Source organism: Oncorhynchus clarkii, chromosome 1 (genome assembly GCF_045791955.1).
Source record: "Oncorhynchus clarkii lewisi isolate Uvic-CL-2024 chromosome 1, UVic_Ocla_1.0, whole genome shotgun sequence".
NCBI lineage: Eukaryota > Metazoa > Chordata > Actinopteri > Salmoniformes > Salmonidae > Oncorhynchus > Oncorhynchus clarkii.
The window spans coordinates 89,564,993-89,588,567 of NC_092147.1; the positions used below are offsets into that span (position 1 = coordinate 89,564,993).

General features: G+C 44.5%; 1 protein-coding gene across 1 annotated transcript in view; it reads left to right on the forward strand.

Annotated features, from left to right (window-relative positions):
* LOC139411176 (ryanodine receptor 2-like) overlaps positions 1-23,575 on the forward strand; it is a 338,127-nt gene that overhangs the window by 183,393 nt on the left and 131,159 nt on the right. The window contains exons 57-61 of the mRNA XM_071157129.1: positions 1,251-1,374; positions 6,748-6,863; positions 13,465-13,529; positions 20,888-21,009; positions 23,074-23,123. Of these exons, the coding sequence (XP_071013230.1) occupies positions 1,251-1,374; positions 6,748-6,863; positions 13,465-13,529; positions 20,888-21,009; positions 23,074-23,123 (477 nt within the window). The remainder of the gene's footprint in view (positions 1-1,250; positions 1,375-6,747; positions 6,864-13,464; positions 13,530-20,887; positions 21,010-23,073; positions 23,124-23,575) is intronic.

Consider the following 23,575-nt stretch of genomic DNA (forward strand, 5'->3'; position numbering starts at 1 on the left):
CTGGGCCCACAGCTCTACTGTGTTGGCTGGGTCCACAGCTATACTGTGTTGACTGGGATCACAGCTATACTGTGTTGGCCGGGCCCACAGCCATACCATGTTGGCTGGGCTCACAGTTATACTGTGTTGGCTGGGCTCACAGCCATACTGTGTTGGCTGGGCCCACAGCTATACTGTGTTGGCTGGGCCCACAGCTCTACTGTGTTGACTGGGTTCACAGCTATACTGTGTTGGCTGGGCCCACAGCTATCCTGTGTTGGCTAGGTCCACAGCTATCCTGTGTTGGCTGGGCTCACAGCTATACTGTGTTGGCTGTGCCCACTGTGTTCGCTGGGCCCACAGGGCCACAGCCATACTGTGGTGGATCGGCTCACAGCCATACTGTGTTGGCTGGGCTCACAGCTATACTGTGTTGGCTGGGCTCACAGACATACTGTGTTGGCTGGGCTCACGCTATACTGTGTTGGCTGGGCTCACAGCTATACTGTGTTGGCTGGGCCCACAGCTATACTGTGTTGGCTGGGCCCACAGCTATACTGTGTTGGCTGGGCCCACAGCTATACTGTGTTGGCTGGGCCTACAGCTATACTGTGTTGGCTGAGCCCACAGCTATACTGTGATGGCTGGGCTCACAGCCATACTGTGTTGGCTGGGCTCACAGCTATACTGTGTTGGCTGGGCCCACAGCTATACTGTGTTGGCTGGGCCCACAGCTATACTGTGTTGGCTGGGCCCACAGCTATACTGTTGGCTGGGCCCACAGCTTTACTGTGTTGGCTGGGCTCACAGCTATACTGTGTTGGCTGGGCTCACAGCTATACTGTGTTGGCTGGGCCCACAGCTATACTGTGTTGGCTGGGCTCACAGCTATACTGTGTTGGCTGGGCTCACAGCTATACTGTGTTGGCTGGGCCCACAGCTATACTGTGTTGGCTGGGCCCACATCTATACTATACTGCTCACACAAGGACGAGGACTCTCCAAACAGTCACTCCTGCTTCTAGGACGTGCTATAGTACTACACTTGTAGTTTTACTTTGCACCTGATTTCCTAGTTCAGGTAACAACCAGCAGGTGTCACTGTGACACCTGCTGGTTCGATTGCAGTTCAGTTAACAACCAGCAGGTGTCACTGTGACACTGTGTGAAGTCCTCTCATTCACAGACGCCGCAGCGGTCATTGTCCCCACTATTTTCAAACATCCAAAATGTCTTTCTCTGTCTCAGTGTTTCCTCTGATCTTGTTCCAGGAGGAGGGAACCATCCCTTACTGGTGCCCTATGACACGCTCACCGCCAGAGAGAAATACAAAGACAGAGGAAAAGCCCAAGACATTCTCAAGTTCTTTCAGATAAATGGCTACACTGTGTCCAGGTGAGGATGGTTACACTGTGTCCAGGTGAGGATGGCTACACTGTGTCCAGGTGAGGATGGTTATACTGTGTCCAGGTGAGGATGGTTATACTGTGTCCAGGTGAGGATGGTTATACTGTGTCCAGGTGAGGATGGTTATACTGTGTCCAGGTGAGGATGGTTACACTGTGTCCAGGTGAGGATGGTTAGACTGTGTCCAGGTGAGGATGGTTATACTGTGTCCAGGTGAGGATGGTTATACTGTGTCCAGGTGAGGCTGGTTAGACTGTGTCCAGGTGAGGATGGTTAGACTGTGTCCAGGTGAGGATGGTTACACTGTGTCCAGGTGAGGATGGTTATACTGTGTCCAGGTGAGGATGGTTATACTTTGTCCAGGTGAGGATGGTTATACTGTGTCCAGGTGAGGATGGCTACACTGTGTCCAGGTGAGGATGGTTATACTGTGTCCAGGTGAGGATGGTTATACTGTGTCCAGGTGAGGATGGTTACACTGTGTCCAGGTGAGGATGGTTATATACTGTGTCCAGGTGAGGATGGTTATACTTTGTCCAGGTGAGGATGGTTATACTGTGTCCAGGTGAGGATGGCTACACTGTGTCCAGGTGAGGATGGTTATACTGTGTCCAGGTGAGGATGGTTATACTGTGTCCAGGTGAGGATGGTTACACTGTGTCCAGGTGAGGATGGTTATATACTGTGTCCAGGTGAGGATGGTTACACTGTGTCCAGGTGAGGATGGTTAGACTGTGTCCAGGTGAGGATGGTTATACTGTGTCCAGGTGAGGATGGTTATACTGTGTCCAGGTGAGGATGGTTACACTGTGTCCAGGTGAGGATGGTTACACTGTGTCCAGGTGAGGATGGTTATACTGTGTCCAGGTGAGGATGGTTACACTGTGTCCAGGTGAGGATGGTTACACTGTGTCCAGGTGAGAATGGTTACACTGTGTCCAGGTGAGGATGGTTACACTGTGTCCAGGTGAGGATGGTTACGCTGTGTCCAGGTGAGGATGGTTATACTGTGTCCAGGTGAGGATGGTTATACTGTGTCCAGGTGAGGATGGTTACACTGTGTCCAGGTGAGGATGGTTACGCTGTGTCCAGGTGAGGATGGTTATACTGTGTCCAGGTGAGGATGGTTATACTGTGTCCAGGTGAGGATGGTTATACTGTGTCCAGGTGAGGATGGTTATACTGTGTCCAGGTGAGGATGGTTATACTGTGTCCAGGTGAGGATGGCTACACTGTGTCCAGGTGAGGATGGTTAGACTGTGTCCAGGTGAGGATGGTTACACTGTGTCCAGGTGAGGATGGTTATACTGTGTCCAGGTGAGGATGGTTACACTGTGTCCAGGTGAGGATGGTTACACTGTGTCCAGGTGAGGATGGTTATACTGTGTCCAGGTGAGGATGGTTATACTGTGTCCAGGTGAGGATGGCTACACTGTGTCCAGGTGAGGATGGCTACACTGTGTCCAGGTGAGGATGGTTATACTGTGTCCAGGTGAGGATGGTTATAATTTGTCCAGGTGAGGATGGTTATACTGTGTCCAGGTGAGGATGGTTATACTGTGTCCAGGTGAGGATGGTTATACTGTGTCCAGGTGAGGATGGTTATACTGTGTCCAGGTGAGGATGGTTATACTGTGTCCAGGTGAGGATGGTTATACTGTGTCCAGGTGAGGATGGTTACACTGTGTCCAGGTGAGGATGGTTATACTGTGTCCAGGTGAGGATGGTTACACTGTGTCCAGGTGAGGATGGTTATACTGTGTCCAGGTGAGGATGGTTATACTGTGTCCAGGTGAGGATGGTTACACTGTGTCCAGGTGAGGCTGGTTAGACTGTGTCCAGGTGAGGCTGGTTAGACTGTGTCCAGGTGAGGATGGTTAGACTGTGTCCAGGTGAGGATGGTTACACTGTGTCCAGGTGAGGATGGTTATACTGTGTCCAGGTGAGGATGGTTATACTTTGTCCAGGTGAGGATGGTTATACTGTGTCCAGGTGAGGATGGCTACACTGTGTCCAGGTGAGGATGGTTATACTGTGTCCAGGTGAGGATGGTTATACTGTGTCCAGGTGAGGATGGTTACACTGTGTCCAGGTGAGGATGGTTATATACTGTGTCCAGGTGAGGATGGTTATACTTTGTCCAGGTGAGGATGGTTATACTGTGTCCAGGTGAGGATGGCTACACTGTGTCCAGGTGAGGATGGTTATACTGTGTCCAGGTGAGGATGGTTATACTGTGTCCAGGTGAGGATGGTTACACTGTGTCCAGGTGAGGATGGTTATATACTGTGTCCAGGTGAGGATGGTTACACTGTGTCCAGGTGAGGATGGTTAGACTGTGTCCAGGTGAGGATGGTTATACTGTGTCCAGGTGAGGATGGTTATACTGTGTCCAGGTGAGGATGGTTACACTGTGTCCAGGTGAGGATGGTTACACTGTGTCCAGGTGAGGATGGTTATACTGTGTCCAGGTGAGGATGGTTACACTGTGTCCAGGTGAGGATGGTTACACTGTGTCCAGGTGAGAATGGTTACACTGTGTCCAGGTGAGGATGGTTACACTGTGTCCAGGTGAGGATGGTTACGCTGTGTCCAGGTGAGGATGGTTATACTGTGTCCAGGTGAGGATGGTTATACTGTGTCCAGGTGAGGATGGTTACACTGTGTCCAGGTGAGGATGGTTACGCTGTGTCCAGGTGAGGATGGTTATACTGTGTCCAGGTGAGGATGGTTATACTGTGTCCAGGTGAGGATGGTTATACTGTGTCCAGGTGAGGATGGTTATACTGTGTCCAGGTGAGGATGGTTATACTGTGTCCAGGTGAGGATGGCTACACTGTGTCCAGGTGAGGATGGTTAGACTGTGTCCAGGTGAGGATGGTTACACTGTGTCCAGGTGAGGATGGTTATACTGTGTCCAGGTGAGGATGGTTACACTGTGTCCAGGTGAGGATGGTTACACTGTGTCCAGGTGAGGATGGTTATACTGTGTCCAGGTGAGGATGGTTATACTGTGTCCAGGTGAGGATGGCTACACTGTGTCCAGGTGAGGATGGCTACACTGTGTCCAGGTGAGGATGGTTATACTGTGTCCAGGTGAGGATGGTTATAATTTGTCCAGGTGAGGATGGTTATACTGTGTCCAGGTGAGGATGGTTATACTGTGTCCAGGTGAGGATGGTTATACTGTGTCCAGGTGAGGATGGTTATACTGTGTCCAGGTGAGGATGGTTATACTGTGTCAGGTGAGGATGGTTATACTGTGTCCAGGTGAGGATGGTTATACTGTGTCCAGGTGAGGATGGTTACACTGTGTCCAGGTGAGGATGGTTATACTGTGTCCAGGTGAGGATGGTTACACTGTGTCCAGGTGAGGATGGTTATACTGTGTCCAGGTGAGGATGGTTATACTGTGTCCAGGTGAGGATGGTTACACTGTGTCCAGGTGAGGCTGGTTAGACTGTGTCCAGGTGAGGATGGTTATACTGTGTCCAGGTGAGGATGGTTATACTGTGTCCAGGTGAGGATGGTTATACTGTGTCCAGGTGAGGATGGTTATACTGTGTCCAGGTGAGGATGGTTATACTGTGTCCAGGTGAGGATGGTTACACTGTGTCCAGGTGAGGCTGGTTAGACTGTGTCCAGGTGAGGATGGTTATACTGTGTCCAGGTGAGGATGGTTATACTGTGTCCAGGTGAGGATGGTTATACTGTGTCCAGGTGAGGATGGTTACACTGTGTCCAGGTGAGGATGGTTACACTGTGTCCAGGTGAGGATGGTTATACTGTGTCCAGGTGAGGATGGTTATACTGTGTCCAGGTGAGGATGGTTACACTGTGTCCAGGTGAGGCTGGTTAGACTGTGTCCAGGTGAGGATGGTTATACTGTGTCCAGGTGAGGATGGTTATACTGTGTCCAGGTGAGGATGGTTATACTGTGTCCAGGTGAGGATGGTTATTCTGTGTCCAGGTGAGGATGGTTATACTGTGTCCAGGTGAGGATTGTTATACTGTGTCCAGGTGAGGATGGTTATACTGTGTCCAGGTGAGGATGGTTATACTGTGTCCAGGTGAGGATGGCTACACTGTGTCCAGGTGAGGATGGTTAGACTGTGTCCAGGTGAGGATGGTTAGACTGTGTCTAGGTGAGGAAGGCCACTCTGTGTCCAGGTGAGGATGGTTATACTGTGTCCAGGTGAGGATGGTTATACTGTGTCCAGGTGAGGATGGCTACACTGTGTCCAGGTGAGGATGGTTATACTGTGTCCAGGTGAGGATGGTTATACTGTGTCCAGGTGAGGATGGTTATACTGTGTCCAGGTGAGGATGGTTATACTGTGTCCAGGTGAGGATGGTTAGACTGTGTCCAGGTGAGGATGGTTAGACTGTGTCTATGTGAGGAAGGCCACTCTGTGTCCAGGTGAGGATGGTTATACTGTGTCCAGGTGAGAAAGGCCACTCTGTGTCCAGGTGAGGATGGTTATACTGTGTCCAGGTGAGGATGGTTATACTGTGTCCAGGTGAGGATGGTTATACTGTGTCCAGGTGAGGATGGTTACACTGTGTCCAGGTGAGGAAGACCACTCTGTGTCCAGGTGAGAATGGTTATACTGTGTCCAGGTGAGGATGGTTACACTGTGTCCAGGTGAGGATGGTTATACTGTGTCCAGGTGAGGATGGTTACACTGTGTCCAGGTGAGGATGGTTATACTGTGTCCAGGTGAGGATGGTTACACTGTGCCCAGGTGAGGATGGTTATACTGTGTCCAGGTGAGGATGGTTATACTGTGTCCAGGTGAGGATGGTTATACTGTGTCCAGGTGAGGCTGGTTAGACTGTGTCCAGGTGAGGATGGTTATACTGTGTCCAGGTGAGGATGGCTATACTGTCTGACTGGTTGATTGACTGACTGGTTGTTAACTGATTATCTAACTGACTGACCAACTGTCTGTCTGTCTATCAGTATGTAAGCTGACTGGTTGACTGACTGACTGACTGGCTGACTGATTGTCTGACTGGCGGGCTGGTGGCTGACTGACTGGTTTATCTCTACAGGGCCATGAAAGAGCAGGAGTTGGATACTCCCTCCATGGAGAAGCGTTTTGTTTTTAGTCAGCTGGCTGACTGACTGGCTGACTGACTGGTTTATCTCTACAGGGCCATGAAAGAGCAGGAGTTGGATACTCCCTCCATGGAGAAGCGTTTTGTTTTTAGTCAGCTGGCTGACTGACTGGCTGACTGACTGGTTTATCTCTACAGGGCCATGAAAGAGCAGGAGTTGGATACTCCCTCCATGGAGAAGCGTTTTGTTTTTAGTCAGCTGGCTGACTGACTGGCTGACTGACTGGTTTATCTCTACAGGGCCATGAAAGAGCAGGAGTTGGATACTCCCTCCATGGAGAAGCGTTTTGCCTACACCTTCCTGCAGCAGCTCATCACTTACGTAGACGAGGCCCACGAACACATGCTGGAGTCTGGTGAGGATAACACTTCACATTGGTTACGTCCCCAACGACACCCTGTTGCCATAGAGCTCTGGTCAACAGTAGTGCACTACATAGGGAATAGGGCTGTAGTATAAAGTAGTGCACTATATAGGGAATAGGGCTGTAGTATAGAGTAGTGCACTATATAGGGAATAGGGATGTAGTATAAAGTAGTGCACTATATAGGGAATAGGGCTGTAGTATAAAGTAGTGTACTATATAGAGAATAGGGCTGTAGTATAAAGTAGTGCACTATATAGGGAATAGGGCTGTAGCATAAAGTAGTGCACTATATAGGGAATAGGGCTGTAGCATAAAGTAGTGCACTATATAGGGAATAGGGCTGTAGTATAAAGTAGTGCACTATATAGGGAATAGGGCTGTATTATAAAGTAGTGTACTATATAGAGAATAGGGCTGTAGTATAAAGTAGTGCACTATATAGGGAATAGGGCTGTAGCATAAAGTAGTGCACTATATAGGGAATAGGGCTGTAGCATAAAGTAGTGCACTATATAGGGAATAGGGATGTAGTATAAAGTAGTGCACTATATAGGGAATAGGGCTGTAGTATAAAGTAGTGTACTATGTAGAGAATAGGGCTGTAGTATAAAGTAGTGCACTATATAGGGAATAGAGCTGTAGTATAGAGTAGTGCACTATATAGGGCTGTAGTATAGAGTAGTGCACTACATAGGGAATAGGGCTGTAGTATAGAGTAGTGCACTATATAGGGAATAGGGCTGTAGTATAAAGTAGTGCACTATATAGGGCTGTAGTATAAAGTAGTGCACTATATAGGGAATAGGGCTGTAGTATAAAGTCGTGTACTATATAGGGAATAGGGCTGTAGTATAAAGTAGTGCACTATATAGGGAATAGAGCTGTAGTATAGAGTAGTGCACTATATAGGGCTGTAGTATAGAGTAGTGCACTACATAGGGAATAGGGCTGTAGTATAGAGTAGTGCACTATATAGGGAATAGGGCTGTAGTATAGAGTAGTGCACTATATAGGGAATAGGGCTGTAGTATAGAGTAGTGCACTAAATAGGGAATAGGGCTGTAGTATAGAGTAGTGCACTATATAGGGAATAGGGCTGTAGTATAAAGTAGTGCACTATATAGGGCTGTAGTATAAAGTAGTGCACTATATAGGGAATAGAGCTGTAGTATAAAGTAGTGTACTATATAGGGAATAGGCCTGTAGTATAAAGTAGTGCACTATATAGGGAATAGGGCTGTAGTATAGAGTAGTGCACTATATAGGGAATAGGGTGCCATTGGGGATTAAGCCACTGTCTGCTACTTAAATGACTATTACTTCAATTTAAACATTAACAATACTAATGTCTATTATTCCACTAAATCCTGTTGTCCCTGTTCTGATGTCCTCCTCCCCTCTATAAGACGTTGGGGACACCACCTAATGTCTATTATTCCACTAAATCCTGTTGTCCCTGTTCTGATGTCCTCCTCCCCTCTATAAGACGTTGGGGACACCACCTAATGTCTAATATTCCACTAAATCCTGTTGTCCCTGTTCTGATGTCCTCCTCCCCTCTATAAGACGTTGGGGACACCACCTAATGTCTAATATTCCACTAAATCCTGTTGTCCCTGTTCTGATGTCCTCCTCCCCTCTATAAGACGTTGGGGACACCACCTAATGTCTATTATTCCACTAAATCGTTGACTCTGTTCTGATGTCCTCCTCCCCTCTAAAAGACGTTGGGGACACCACCTAATGTCTAATATTCCACTAAATCCTGTTGTCCCTGTTCTGATGTCCTCCTCCCCTCTATAAGACGTTGGGGACACCACCTAATGTCTAATATTCCACTAAATCCTGTTGTCCCTGTTCTGATGTCCTCCTCCCCTCTATAAGACATTGGGGACACCACCTAATGTCTAATATTCCACTAAATCCTGTTGTCCCTGTTCTGATGTCCTCCTCCCCTCTATAAGACGTTGGGGACACCACCTAATGTCTAATATTCCACTAAATCCTGTTGTCCCTGTTCTGATGTCCTCCTCCCCTCTATAAGACGTTGGGGACACCACCTAATGTCTAATATTCCACTAAATCCTGTTGTCCCTGTTCTGATGTCCTCCTCCCCTCTATAAGACGTTGGGGACACCACCTAATGTCTATTATTCCACTAAATCGTTGACTCTGTTCTGATGTCCTCCTCCCCTCTAAAAGACGTTGGGGACACCACCTAATGTCTAATATTCCACTAAATCCTGTTGTCCCTGTTCTGATGTCCTCCTCCCCTCTATAAGACGTTGGGGACACCACCTAATGTCTAATATTCCACTAAATCCTGTTGTCCCTGTTCTGATGTCCTCCTCCCCTCTATAAGACGTTGGGGACACCACCTAATGTCTAATATTCCACTAAATCGTTGACTCTGTTCTGATGTCCTCCTCCCCTCTATAAGACGTTGGGGACACCACCTAATGTCTAATATTCCACTAAATCCTGTTGTCCCTGTTCTGATGTCCTCCTCCCCTCTATAAGACGTTGGGGACACCACCTAATGTCTAATATTCCACTAAATCGTTGACTCTGTTCTGATGTCCTCCTCCCCTCTATAAGACGTTGGGGACACCACCTAATGTCTAATATTCCACTAAATCGTTGACTCTGTTCTGATGTCCTCCTCCCCTCTATAAGACGTTGGGGACACCACCTAATGTCTAATATTCCACTAAATCCTGTTGTCCCTGTTCTGATGTCCTCCTCCCCTCAATAAGACGTTGGGGACACCACCTAATGTCTAATATTCCACTAAATCCTGTTGATCCTGTTGTCCCTGTTCTGATGTCCTCCTCCCCTCTATAAGACGTTGGGGACACCACCTAATGTCTAATATTCCACTAAATCCTGTTGTCTCTGTTCTGATGTCCTCCTCCCCTCTATAAGACGTTGGGGACACCACCTAATGTCTAATATTCCACTAAATCCTGTTGTCTCTGTTCTGATGTCCTCCTCCCCTCTATAAGACGTTGGGACACCACCTAATGTCTAATATTCCACTAAATCCTGTTGTCTCTGTTCTGATGTCCCCCTCCCCTCTATAAGACGTTGGGGACACCACCTAATGTCTAATATTCCACTAAATCCTGTTGTCTCTGTTCTGATGTCCTCCTCCCCTCTATAAGACGTTGGGACACCACCTAATGTCTAATATTCCACTAAATCCTGTTGTCTCTGTTCTGATGTCCTCCTCCCCTCTATAAGACGTTGGCGACACCACCTAATGTCTAATATTCCACTAAATCCTGTTGTCTCTGTTCTGATGTCCTCCTCCCCTCTATAAGACGTTGGGGACACCACCTAATGTCTAATATTCCACTAAATCCTGTTGTCTCTGTTCTGATGTCCTCCTCCCCTCTATAAGACGTTGGGACACCACCTAATGTCTAATATTCCACTAAATCCTGTTGTCTCTGTTCTGATGTCCTCCTCCCCTCTATAAGACGTTGGGGACACCACCTAATGTCTAATATTCCACTAAATCCTGTTGTCCCTGTTCTGATGTCCTCCTCCCCTCTATAAGACGTTGGGGACACCACCTAATGTCTAATATTCCACTAAATCGTTGACTCTGTTCTGATGTCCTCCTCCCCTCTATAAGACGTTGGGGACACCACCTAATGTCTAATATTCCACTAAATCGTTGACTCTGTTCTGATGTCCTCCTCCCCTCTATAAGACGTTGGGGACACCACCTAATGTCTCATATTCCACTAAATCGTTGACTCTGTTCTGATGTCCTCCTCCCCTCTATAAGACGTTGGGGACACCACCTAATGTCTAATATTCCACTAAATCCTGTTGTCCCTGTTCTGATGTCCTCCTCCCCTCTATAAGACGTTGGGGACACCACCTAATGTCTAATATTCCACTAAATCCTGTTGATCCTGTTGTCCCTGTTCTGATGTCCTCCTCCCCTCTATAAGACGTTGGGGACACCACCTAATGTCTAATATTCCACTAAATCCTGTTGTCTCTGTTCTGATGTCCTCCTCCCCTCTATAAGACGTTGGGGACACCACCTAATGTCTAATATTCCACTAAATCCTGTTGTCTCTGTTCTGATGTCCTCCTCCCCTCTATAAGACGTTGGGACACCACCTAATGTCTAACATTCCACTAAATCCTGTTGTCTCTGTTCTGATGTCCCCCTCCCCTCTATAAGACGTTGGGGACACCACCTAATGTCTAATATTCCACTAAATCCTGTTGTCTCTGTTCTGATGTCCTCCTCCCCTCTATAAGACGTTGGGACACCACCTAATGTCTAATATTCCACTAAATCCTGTTGTCTCTGTTCTGATGTCCTCCTCCCCTCTATAAGACGTTGGCGACACCACCTAATGTCTAATATTCCACTAAATCCTGTTGTCTCTGTTCTGATGTCCTCCTCCCCTCTATAAGACGTTGGGGACACCACCTAATGTCTAATATTCCACTAAATCCTGTTGTCTCTGTTCTGATGTTCTCCTCCCCTCTATAAGACGTTGGGACACCACCTAATGTCTAATATTCCACTAAATCCTGTTGTCTCTGTTCTGATGTCCTCCTCCCCTCTATAAGACGTTGGGGACACCACCTAATGTCTAATATTCCACTAAATCCTGTTGTCCCTGTTCTGATGTCCTCCTCCCCTCTATAAGACGTTGGGGACACCACCTAATGTCTAATATTCCACTAAATCGTTGACTCTGTTCTGATGTCCTCCTCCCCTCTATAAGACGTTGGGGACACCACCTAATGTCTAATATTCCACTAAATCGTTGACTCTGTTCTGATGTCCTCCTCCCCTCTATAAGACATTGGGGACACCACCTAATGTCTAATATTCCACTAAATCCTGTTGTCTCTGTTCTGATGTCCTCCTCCCCTCTATAAGACGTTGGGACACCACCTAATGTCTAATATTCCACTAAATCCTGTTGTCTCTGTTCTGATGTCCCCCTCCCCTCTATAAGACGTTGGGACACCACCTAATGTCTATTATTCCACTAAATCCTGTTGTCTCTGTTCTGATGTCCCCCTCCCCTCTATAAGACGTTGGGGACACCACCTAATGTCTAATATTCCACTAAATCCTGTTGTCTCTGTTCTGATGTCCTCCTCCCCTCTATAAGACGTTGGGACACCACCTAATGTCTAATATTCCACTAAATCCTGTTGTCTCTGTTCTGATGTCCCTGTTCTGTTGTCCCTGTTCTGATGTCCCTGTTCTGTTGTCTCTGTTCTGATGTCCCTGTTCTGATGTCCCCCTCCCCTCTATAAGACGTTGGGGACACCACCTAATGTCTATTATTCCACTAAATCGTTGTCCCTTTTCTGATGTCCTCCTCCCCTCTATAAGACGTTGGGACACCACCTAATGTCTAATATTCCACTAAATCCTGTTGTCTCTGTTCTGATGTCCCTGTTCTGTTGTCCCTGTTCTGATGTCCCTGTTCTGTTGTCTCTGTTCTGATGTCCCTGTTCTGATGTCCTCCTCCCCTCTATAAGACGTTGGGACACCACCTAATGTCTAATATTCCACTAAATCCTGATGTCCCTGTTCTGTTGTCCCTGTTCTGATGTCCCTGTTCTGTTGTCTCTGTTCTGATGTCCCTGTTCTGATGTCCTCCTCCCCTCTATAAGACGTTGGGACACCACCTAATGTCTAATATTCCACTAAATCCTGTTGTCTCTGTTCTGATGTCCCTGTTCTGTTGTCCCTGTTCTGATGTCCCTGTTCTGTTGTCTCTGTTCTGATGTCCCTGTTCTGATGTCCTCCTCCCCTCTATAAGACGTTGGGACACCACCTAATGTCTAATATTCCACTAAATCCTGTTGTCTCTGTTCTGATGTCCCTGTTCTGTTGTCCCTGTTCTGATGTCCCTGTTCTGTTGTCTCTGTTCTGATGTCCCTGTTCTGATGTCCCCCTCCCCTCTATAAGACGTTGGGGACACCACCTAATGTCTATTATTCCACTAAATCGTTGTCCCTGTTCTGATGTCCTCCTCCCCTCTATAAGACGTTGGGACACCACCTAATGTCTAATATTCCACTAAATCCTGTTGTCCCTGTTCTGATGTCCCTGTTCTGATGTCCCTGTTCTGATGTCCCTGTTCTGATGTCCCTGTTCTGTTGTCCCTGTTCTGATGTCCCTGTTCTGATGTCCCTGTTCTGATGTCCCTGTTCTGATGTCCCTGTTCTGATGTCCTCCTCCCCTCTATAAGACGTTGGGGACACCACCTAATGTCTAATATTCCACTAAATCCTGTTGTCCCTGTTCTGATGTCCCTGTTCTGTTGTCCCTGTTCTGATGTCCCTGTTCTGATGTCCCTGTTCTGATGTCCCTGTTCTGATGTCCCTGTTCTGATGTCCCTGTTCTGATGTCCCTGTTCTGATGTCCCTGTTCTGATGTCCTCCTCCCCTCTATAAGATGTCGGGACACCACCTAATGTCTAATATTCCACTAAATCCTGTTGTCCCTGTTCTGATGTCCCTGTTCTGATGTCCCTGTTCTGATGTCCCTGTTCTGATGTCCCTGTTCTGATGTCCTCCTCCCCTCTATAAGACGTCGGGACACCACCGAAAGGAGAGAGCGTTCCTCACGAACATCAGATGAAGTTTTTTGGAAAGGTGAGACTGACTCCTGCCTGCTTCTCTCCACCATGTCCCACCACCTCAACAACACACAAACATCAACCTCAGAAGACCAAATAGCATTTACGTAATATGCTGAGCTCCAACCGTAGTGGGACAATTCAAATCAGTTTATTAGTTTATTAGTCACGTGACTTACAGGCTTACAGGCTCTAGCCTGTAAAAAAAATTATTAGGTGAACAATGGGTAGGTAAAGAAATAAAACAACAGTAAAAAGACAGGCTATATACAGTAGAGAGGCTATATACAGTAGAGAGGCTATATACAGTAGAGAGGCTATATACAGTAGAGAGGCTACATACAGTAGAGAGGCTATATACAGTAGAGAGGCTATATACAGTAGAGAGGCTATATACAGTAGAGAGGTTATATACAGTAGAGAGGCTATAAACAGTAGAGGGGCTATATACAGTAGAGAGGCTATATACAGTAGAGAGGCTATATACAGTAGAGAGGCTATATAGAGTAGAGAGACTATATACAGTAGAGAGGCTACATACAGTAGAGAGGCTATATACAGTAGAGAGGCTATATAGAGTAGAGAGACTATATACAGTAGAGAGGCTATATACAGTAGAGAGGCTATAAACAGTAGAGGGGCTATATACAGTAGAGAGGCTATATACAGTAGAGAGGCTACATACAGTAGAGAGACTATATACAGTAGAGAGACTATATACAGTAGAGAGGCTATATACAGTAGAGAGGCTATATACAGTAGAGAGGCTATATACAGTAGAGAGGCTATATAGAGTAGAGAGACTATATACAGTAGAGAGGCTACATACAGTAGAGAGGCTACATACAGTAGAGAGACTATATACAGTAGAGAGACTATATACAGTAGAGAGGCTATATACAGTAGAGAGGCTACATACAGTAGAGAGACTATATACAGTAGAGAGGCTATATACAGTAGAGAGGCTACATACAGTAGAGAGGCTACATACAGTAGAGAGACTATATACAGTAGAGAGACTATATACAGTAGAGAGGCTATATACAGTAGAGAGGCTATATACAGTAGAGAGGCTATATACAGTAGAGAGACTATATACAGTAGAGAGGCTACATACAGTAGAGAGGCTACATACAGTAGAGAGACTATATACAGTAGAGAGACTATATACAGTAGAGAGGCTATATACAGTAGAGAGGCTACATACAGTAGAGAGGCTATATATAGTAGAGAGGCTATATACAGTAGAGAGGCTATATACAGTAGAGGTTATATACAGTAAAGAGACTATATACAGTAGAGAGGCTATATACAGTAGAGAGGCTATATACAGTAGAGAGGCTATATACAGTAGAGAGGCTATATACAGTAGAGAGGCTATATACAGTAGGGAGGCTATATACAGTAGAGAGGCTATATACAGTAGAGAGGCTATATACAGTAGAGAGGCTATATACAGTAGAGAGGCTATATACAGTAGAGAGACTATATACAGTAGAGAGGCTACATACAGTAGAGAGACTATATACAGTAGAGAGACTATATACAGTAGAGAGGCTATATACAGTAGAGAGACTATATACAGTAGAGAGACTATATACAGTAGGGAGGCAATATACAGTAGAGGTTATATACAGTAGAGAGACTAGTCACGTGACTTACAGGCTCTAGCCAACAGTGCAAAAAAATTATTAGGTGAACAATGGGTAGGTAAAGAAATAAAACAACAGTAAAAAGACAGGCTATATACAGTAGAGAGGCTATATACAGTAGAGAGGCTATATACAGTAGAGAGGCTATATACAGTAGAGAGGCTATATACAGTAGAGAGGCTACATACAGTAGAGAGACTATATACAGTAAAGAGACTATATACAGTAGAGAGGCTATATACAGTAGAGAGGCTATATACAGTAGAGAGGCTATATACAGTAGAGAGGCTATATAGAGTAGAGAGACTATATACAGTAGAGAGGCTACATACAGTAGAGAGGCTATATACAGTAGAGAGGCTATATACAGTAGAGAGGCTCTATACAGTAGAGAGGCTATATACAGTAGAGAGACTATATACAGTAGAGAGGCTACATACAGTAGAGAGACTATATACAGTAGAGAGACTATATACAGTAGAGAGGCTATATACAGTAGAGAGGCTATATACAGTAGAGAGGCTATATACAGTAGAGAGGCTATATAGAGTAGAGAGACTATATACAGTAGAGAGGCTACATACAGTAGAGAGGCTACATACAGTAGAGAGACTATATACAGTAGAGAGACTATATACAGTAGAGAGGCTATATACAGTAGAGAGGCTACATACAGTAGAGAGACTATATACAGTAGAGAGACTATATACAGTAGAGAGGCTATATACAGTAGAGAGGCTACATACAGTAGAGAGGCTACATACAGTAGAGAGACTATATACAGTAGAGAGACTATATACAGTAGAGAGGCTATATACAGTAGAGAGGCTATATACAGTAGAGAGACTATATACAGTAGAGAGGCTACATACAGTAGAGAGGCTACATACAGTAGAGAGACTATATACAGTAGAGAGACTATATACAGTAGAGAGGCTATATACAGTAGAGAGGCTACATACAGTAGAGGGGCTATATACAGTAGAGAGGCTATATACAGTAGAGAGGCTATATACAGTAGAGGTTATATACAGTAAAGAGACTATATACAGTAGAGAGGCTATATACAGTAGAGAGGCTATATAAAGTAGAGAGGCTATATACAGTAGAGAGGCTATATACAGTAGGGAGGCTATATACAGTAGAGAGGCTATATACAGTAGAGAGACTATATACAGTAGAGAGGCTACATACAGTAGAGAGACTATATACAGTAGAGAGACTATATACAGTAGAGATGCTATATACAGTAGAGAGGCTACATACAGTAGAGAGACTATATACAGTAGAGAGACTATATACAGTAGAGAGGCTATATACAGTAGAGGTTATATACAGTAGAGAGACTATATACAGTAGAGAGGCTATATACAGTAGAGGTTATATACAGTAGAGAGGCTATATACAGTAGAGAGACTATATACAGTAGAGAGGCTATATACAGTAGAGAGGATATATACAGTAGAGAGGCTATATACAGTAGAGAGGCTATATACAGTAGAGAGGCTATATATAGTAGAGAGACTATATACAGTAGAGAGACTATATACAGTAGAGGTTATATACAGTAGAGAGGCTACATACAGTAGAGAGACTATATACAGTAGAGAGACTATATACAGTAGAGAGGCTATATACAGTAGAGAGGCTATATACAGTAGAGAGGATATATAAAGTAGAGAGGATATATACAGTAGAGAGGCTATATACAGTAGAGAGGCTGTATACAGTAGAGAGGTTATATACAGTAGAGAGGCTACATACAGTAGAGAGGCTATATACAGTAGAGAGGCTATATACAGTAGAGAGGCTATATACAGTAGAGAGGCTATATACAGTAGTGAGGCTATATACAGTAGAGAGGCTATATACAGTAGAGAGGCTATATACAGTAGAGAGACTATATACAGTAGAGAGGCTATATACAGTAGAGAGGCTATATACAGTAGAGAGGCTATATACAGTAGAGAGGTTATATACAGTAGAGAGGCTATATACAGTAGAGAGGCTATATACAGTAGAGAGGCTATATACAGTAGAGAGGCTATATACAGTAGAGAGGCTATATACAGTAGAGAGACTATATAGAGTAGAGGTTATATACAGTAGAGAGACTATATACAGTAGAGAGGCTATATACGATAGAGAGACTATATACAGTAGAGGTTATATACAGTAGAGAGACTATATACAGTAGAGAGGTTATATACAGTAGAGAGGCTATATACAGTAGAGAGGCTATATACAGTAGAGGCTATATACAGTAGAGGTTATATACAGTAGAGAGGCTATATACAGTAGAGAGACTATATACAGTAGAGAGGCTATATACAGTAGAGAGGCTATATACAGTAGAGAGGCTATATGCAGTAGAGAGGTTATATACAGTAGAGAGGCTATATACATTAGAGAGGCTATATACAGTAGAGAGGCTATATACAGTAGAGAGGCTATATACAGTAGAGAGGTTATATACAGTAGAGAGGCTATATACAGTAGAGAGGCTATATACAGTAGAGAGGCTATATACAGTAGAGAGGCTATATACATTAGAGAGGCTATATACAGTAGAGAGGCTATATACAGTAGTGAGGCTATATACAGTAGAGAGGCTATATACAGTAGGGAGGCTATATACATTAGAGAGGCTATATACAGTAGAGAGGCTATATACAGTAGAGGTTATATACAGTAGAGAGGCTATATACATTAGAGAGGCTATATACAGTAGAGAGGCTATATACAGTAGAGAGGCTATATACAGTAGAGAGGCTATATACATTAGAGAGGCTATATACAGTAGAGAGGCTATATACAGTAGTGAGGCTATATACAGTAGAGAGGCTATATACAGTAGAGAGGCTATATACAGTAGTGAGGCTATATACAGTAGAGAGGCTATATACAGTAGAGAGGCTATATACAGTAGAGAGGCTATATACAGTAGAGGCTATATACAGTAGAGAGGCTATATACAGTAGAGAGGCTATATACAGTAGAGAGGCTATATACAGTAGGGAGGCTATATACAGTAGAGATACTATATACAGTAGAGAGGCTATATACAGTAGAGAGGCTATATACAGTAGAGAGGTTATATACAGTAGAGAGGCTATATACAGTAGAGAGGCTATATACAGTAGAGAGGCTATATGCAGTAGAGAGGTTATATACAGTAGAGAGGCTATATACAGTAGAGAGACTATATAGAGTAGAGGTTATATACAGTAGAGAGACTATATACAGTAGAGAGGCTATATACGATAGAGAGACTATATACAGTAGAGGTTATATACAGTAGAGAGACTATATACAGTAGAGAGGTTATATACAGTAGAGAGGCTATATACAGTAGAGAGGCTATATACAGTAGAGGCTATATACAGTAGAGGTTATATACAGTAGAGAGGCTATATACAGTAGAGAGACTATATACAGTAGAGAGGCTATATACAGTAGAGAGGCTATATACAGTAGAGAGGCTATATGCAGTAGAGAGGTTATATACAGTAGAGAGACTATATACATTAGAGAGGCTATATACAGTAGAGAGGCTATATACAGTAGAGAGGCTATATACAGTAGAGAGGTTATATACAGTAGAGAGGCTATATACAGTAGAGAGGCTATATACAGTAGAGAGGCTATATACAGTAGAGAGGCTATATACATTAGAGAGGCTATATACAGTAGAGAGGCTATATACAGTAGTGAGGCTATATACAGTAGAGAGGCTATATACAGTAGGGAGGCTATATACATTAGAGAGGCTATATACAGTAGAGAGGCTATATACAGTAGAGAGGTTATATACAGTAGAGAGGCTATATACATTAGAGAGGCTATATACAGTAGAGAGGCTATATACAGTAGAGAGGCTATATACAGTAGAGAGGCTATATACATTAGAGAGGCTATATACAGTAGAGAGGCTATATACAGTAGAGAGGCTATATACAGTAGAGAGGCTATATACAGTAGTGAGGCTATATACAGTAGAGAGGCTATATACAGTAGAGAGGCTATATACAGTAGAGAGGCTATATACAGTAGAGAGGCTATATACAGTAGAGGCTATATACAGTAGAGAGGCTATATACAGTAGAGAGGCTATATACAGTAGAGAGGCTATATACAGTAGGGAGGCTATATACAGTAGAGAGGCTATATACAGTAGAGAGGCTATAAACAGTAGAGAGGCTATATACAGTAGAGAGGCTATATACAGTAGAGGCTATATACAGTAGAGAGACTATATACAGTAGAGAGGCTATATACAGTAGGGAGGCTATATACAGTAGAGAGACTATATACAGTAGAGAGGCTATATACAGTAGAGAGGCTATATACAGTAGAGAGGCTATAAACAGTAGAGAGGCTACATACAGACACTGGTAAGTCAGGCTGATTGAGGTAGTATGTACATGTAGATATGGTTAAAGTGACTATGCATATATGATGAACAGAGATTAGCAGTAGCGTAAGGGACACATGTTGGGTTGTTTGGGCTCCGTACTCCAGCACTTTGGACTTGAAATTATACACTTACTATGAGGTTAAAGTGCAGCCTGTCAGCTTTAATGTCCATATCAGGTGAGAAAGTGACAGAGGCTTAAATATCATACCTCCCCAAAATGCCATATCTTCTGTTATTGTAATGTTGAGAGGTTAGCATGTCTTGGAGGTATGCTAACCTCCCTTGTTATTGTAATGGTCAGATGTTAGCATGTCTTGGAGGTATGCTAACCTCCCCTGTTATTGTAATGATGAGAGGTTAGCATGTCTTGTCGGTATGCTAACCCCCCTTGTTATTGTAATGACGAAAGGTTAGCATGTCTTGGGGGTATGCTAACCTCCCCTGTTATTGTAATGATGAGAGGTTAGCATGTCTTGTCGGTATGCTAACCTCCCCTGTTATTGTAATGGTGAGGGGTTAGCATGCTAACCTCCCCTGTTATTGTAATGATGAGAGGTTAGCATGTCTTGTCGGTATGCTAACCTCCCCTGTTATTGTAATGGTGAGGGGTTAGCATGCTAACCTCCCCTGTCATTGTAATGGTGAGAGTTTAGCATGCTAACCTCCCCTGTCATTGTAATGGTGAGAGGTTAGCATGTCTTGGAGGTATGCTAACCTCCCCTGTTATTGTAATGATGAGAGGTTAGCATGTCTTGGAGGTATGCTAATCTCCCTTGTTATTGTAATGATGAGAGGTTAGCATGTCTTGGAGGTTTGCTAACCTCCCTTGTTATTGTAATGATGAGAGGTTAGCATGTCTTGGAGGTATGATATTTGTGCGTCTAACTTTCTCACTCATTATTATTCACGATTCATTCAGGATTATATGTAATCATGGTAACATTCAGATTAATGAAGTGTTTAGAAACATATTCTATTCTTCTTTACAATTCATTATTTATTTTTTAAATACATGATTTACTATTAATTTCTATTGGGCAACCAAATAATCTGAAACACAACCAAAACAAACAGCCAATACAGCCAACAATAGTGACAAGCAACAGGGCCTTGTACAATAACACCCAGGCCAGGACAACACCCGGGCAACAACAAGGTCCAATCATGAGATGAGCTAGCGAGCAACACAGACTGGTTACCGGACAGGAGATGACCTTCGTCTCTCTGAGAAGCCAGAGTCTTTCACGTTCACCTGATGAACTATTTCTGAACCCGTGAGACTAATGGAACCCTGGGCTCCCTTAGGTGGTCCTGCCATTGGTCGACCAGTACTTCAAGAATCACCGCCTCTACTTCCTGTCCACGGCCATCCGACCAATCAGCAGCGGGGGCCACGCCTCCAATAAGGAGAAGGAGATGGTGACAAGGTGAGAGATTATACATAGATTCGCATGTCCAATACATTGCTTCAGTCTCCGTAGTACAATATTAATACATGGAATGTGATTGGTGCTGTGGGTTGTTGAACGTACTCTTTGAAGAGGTCGGGTTTCAGATGTTTTCAGAAGATGGGCAGGGGACTCTGTTGTCTTAGTTTTAGGGGGAAGCTGTTGTTTTAAAACCCTGGACTGTAGCTCTAGTCCTGACACAGTGTTGTTTTGAAACCCTAGACTGTAGCTCTAGTCCTGACACTGTTGTTTTGAAACCCTAGACTGTAGCTCTAGTCCTGACACAGTGTTGTTTTGATACCCTGGACTGTAGCTCTAGTCCTGACGCAGTGTTGCCTTGAAACCCTGGACTGTAGCTCTAGTCCTGACACAGTGTTGTTTTAAAACCCTAGACTGTAGCTCTAGTCCTGACGCAGTGTTGTTTTGATACCCTAGACTGTAGCTCTAGTCCTGACACAGTGTTGTTTTGATACCCTAGACTGTAGTTCTAGTCCTGACACAGTGTTGTTTTGATACCCTAGACTGTAGTTCTAGTCCTGACACAGTGTTGTTTTAAAACCCTGGACTGTAGCTCTAGTCCTGACACAGTGTTGTTTTAAAACCCTGGACTGTAGCTCTAGTCCTGACACAGTGTTGTTTTGAAACCCTGGACTGTAGCTCTAGTCCTGACACTGTTGTTTTGATACCCTGGACTGTAGTTCTAGTCCTGACACAGTGTTGTTTTGAAACCCTAGACTGTAGCTCTAGTCCTGACACAGTGTTGTTTTAAAACCCTGGACTGTAGCTCTAGTCCTGACACAGTGTTGTTTTGAAACCCTGGACTGTAGCTCTAGTCCTGACACTGTTGTTTTGATACCCTGGATTGTAGCTCTAGTCCTGACACAGTGTTGTTTTGAAACCCTGGACTGTAGCTCTAGTCCTGACGCAGTGTTGCCTTGAAACCCTAGACTGAAGCTCTAGTCCTGACACAGTGTTGTTTTGATACCCTGGATTGTAGCTCTAGTCCTGACACAGTGTTGTTTTGAAACCCTGGACTGTAGCTCTAGTCCTGACGCAGTGTTGCCTTGAAATCCTGGACTGTAGCTCTAGTCCTGACACTGTTGTTTTGATACCCTGGATTGTAGCTCTAGTCCTGACACAGTGTTGTTTTGAAACACTGGACTGTAGTTCTAGTCCTGACACAGTGTTGATTTGAAACCCTAGACTGTAGCTCTAGTCCTGACACAGTGTTGTTTTAAAACCCTGGACTGTAGCTCTAGTCCTGACACAGTGTTGATTTGAAACACTGGACTGTAGCTCTAGTCCTGACACAGTGTTGTTTTGAAACCCTAGACTGTAGCTCTAGTCCTGACACAGTGTTGTTTTGAAACCCTAGACTGTAGCTCTAGTCCTGACACTGTTGTTTTGATACCCTGGACTGTAGCTCTAGTCCTGACACAGTGTTGTTTTAAAACCCTAGACTGTAGCTCTAGTCCTGACGCAGTGTTGTTTTGAAACCCTAGACTGTAGCTCTAGTCCTGACACAGTGTTGTTTTGAAACACTGGATTGTAGCTCTAGTCCTGACACAGTGTTGTTTTGAAACCCTGGACTGTAGCTCTAGTCCTGACACAGTGTTGTTTTGAAACCCTAGACTGTAGCTCTAGTCCTGACGCAGTGTTGTTTTGATACCCTAGACTGTAGCTCTAGTCCTGACACAGTGTTGCTTTGAAACCCTGGACTGTAGCTCTAGTCCTGACACAGTGTTGTTTTGAAACCCTAGAGTGTAGCTCTAGTCCTGACGCAGTGTTGTTTTGATACCCTAGACTGTAGCTCTAGTCCTGACACAGTGTTGCTTTGAAACCCTGGACTGTAGCTCTAGTCCTGACACAGTGTTGTTTTGAAACCCTAGACTGTAGCTCTGTAGATGTGTAAATCTGAGTGATTCAGACATCACTCGCTCTTATAAAGCAGACTATTCTTCTTCATCTTCAAGTTGCGTCACTTGATTATCTCTGTCTTTGTTTCCCCTCTTTCCTCTTACGTTTTCTTCATCTTCTCTTCAGTCTGTTCTGCAAACTGGGACTTCTTGTCAGACATAGGATATCATTGTTTGGTAAGAAGGCTGTGAAGAGTGTGCTTCTAAGGATAGTGTGGACATTTGTCTGTATCCCAAATGATTCCCTATGTAGTGAACTACTTTTGACCAGACCTATATTCCCTATGTAGTGCACTACTTTTGACCAAATCCCTATTCCCTATGTAGTGCACTACTTTTGACCAGACCCATATTCCCTATGTAGTGCACTACTTTTGACCAAATCCCTATTCCCTTTGTAGTGCACTACTTTTGACCAGATCCCTATGCACTATGAAGGGTGCCATTTGGGACACATATAATAGTTTAATGCTGGGTCTAATACCCCTGTCTCCATCCCCAACCCCTGTTCCCAGCTCCTACCCCTGGTTCCAGCGCCTACCCCTGTCTCCATCCCCAACCCCTGTTCCCAGCTCCTACCCCTGGTTCCAGCGCCTACCCCTGGTTCCAGCTCCTACCCCTGGTCCCAG